The following is a 1,643-nucleotide window of genomic DNA, read 5'->3' as shown; positions in this document are numbered from 1 at the left end:
AAGCCTGGGTCCACCATCAGGCTGGGCGCTGGGGACTGTGGCCTCTCTCTGACACCTCTGTGACTTGCCTTCCTGTCATCTGGGCTGAAACCAGCCCCAAACCCACAGCCACTGTTGAGGTGGGTGAAGGTGGGGGTTCCGTCCAGACCAGAGGCAGGGAGGGAGGAAGCCCCCCTTACCACCCAGAGGTCTGCCCCCTGGGCCTGTGGGACTTGCTGGGTCTGGAAGCCCAGCCCCTTCCCTCCTGGGTGCTCGCTACTGCCACCACGGGGCCCCCGGCCATGTTGGGTCCTGGTTGTTTCCTGTGGAGATCCCCAGTGTCCCCTGAGGATTCTGGGTGCCCCCAGAGACACCAACATCTCAGCACGGAAGACAGGGACTCTGGCCCCAGGAGGGAATGATGGGTTTCTAGAGACCTGAGCTCATCTAGGTGCTGCAAAGCATCCCTTTGTTGTCCTCACTGGGCTCAAAGGGCACAGAGGACCGGGCTGTGGTCCAGGAGTGTGGGAACCCCTCTTCCTTCTCCTCTCAAACCACTGTCTGGTCCTGTCCCATGCTTGGTGGAGAATGATTCTCAGAATGTCAAAGGGCGGGAAAGCCTGTCTCTGGCGGGTGGCCGGCCTCTGGCTGGAATTGAACTTGGTGGACAGAGATCCTCCATTCAGAAAGCAGGGAGTGTGAGAGGGGGATTGGCTCCCAGTGCTGTGGGGGTGCGGGCGTGTGCAGGAGGTGAGGAGAGGTGAGGAGAACTAGCACTACATTGGCACCTCTCATACCTTTCCTGTGCATTTTGACAAAGCTTGATCATGCATCGGATGTATGAGGACAGCTGAGCAGAGGTCTGAGTGTCCTGGGGCGGCCATTACAGATGCCACAGACCTGGACCTTTAAATAAAACTTGATTCTGTCACAGTGTTGGAGGCTGGAAGTCTACAATCAAGGTGTCAGCAGGTCCCACTCCTTCCAAAGGCTCCAGAAAAGGTGCCTCCTCCATCTCATGGTGCTGCTGGCAAACTCTGTCTGCAGGTCCAGCGAGTCTGTCTTTTTTGGGGGACACTGTGAGCCTCAAAAGAAAAGGGGCCTGCTGCTCTCCTTCCCTCCCTCCCCCTTCTCTTAGCTCAGGTGCCAGCCCCCATCCCATCTGTGCTCCTGCTCTGTGCTGTTTCAGAGCATCCGATTATTTGTCATTTATTTAGTTCCTCACCGAGGACATGCTTATGGATTTTAGGGAGAGGAAGGCAGTGAGATGTGAGAAACATCGGTCGTTTGCCTCTTGTATGTGTCCCGATCGGGGAATGACCCCTCATCCTAGGTATGTGGTCTGACTGGGAATTGAACTTGAGACCCTTCAGTGCACAGGATGAGGCAAAGCATCTCATTTCTTTTTTTTTCATGTGCAAACTGTCATCTTACCACTGAAATGTGTCCAGACCGATATTTTTATTATTTTTATTTTTGTATCTACACCCATGGATATTTTTCCATTGATTTTTAGAGTGAGTGGAAGGGAGAGCGAGAGACAGAGACAATGCTCGATGTGAGAGAGACATATTGTTTGTGCCTCCTGCATGAAGCCTGACCAGGGCTCAGGTACCTGCAACCAAGGTATGTGCCCTTGACCGGAGCTGAACCTGGGACCCTTC

The 1,643-nt window shown here is 54.2% G+C and overlaps 1 protein-coding gene across 1 annotated transcript in view; it reads left to right on the top strand.

The window, feature by feature from the left end:
• The window catches only part of LOC102763861 (mastin-like), a 3,166-nt gene extending 2,746 nt beyond the window's left edge, over positions 1–420 (top strand). The window contains exon 5 of the mRNA XM_015559732.1: positions 348–420. Within this exon, the coding sequence (XP_015415218.1) occupies positions 348–420 (73 nt within the window). The remainder of the gene's footprint in view (positions 1–347) is intronic.
• The last annotated feature ends 1,223 nt before the right edge of the window (positions 421–1,643 follow it).

The sequence above is a fragment of the Myotis davidii genome, unplaced genomic scaffold, assembly GCF_000327345.1.
Source record: "Myotis davidii unplaced genomic scaffold, ASM32734v1 scaffold2975, whole genome shotgun sequence".
Classification (NCBI taxonomy): domain Eukaryota; kingdom Metazoa; phylum Chordata; class Mammalia; order Chiroptera; family Vespertilionidae; genus Myotis; species Myotis davidii.
This window is presented reverse-complemented; position numbering and strand designations above follow the sequence as displayed.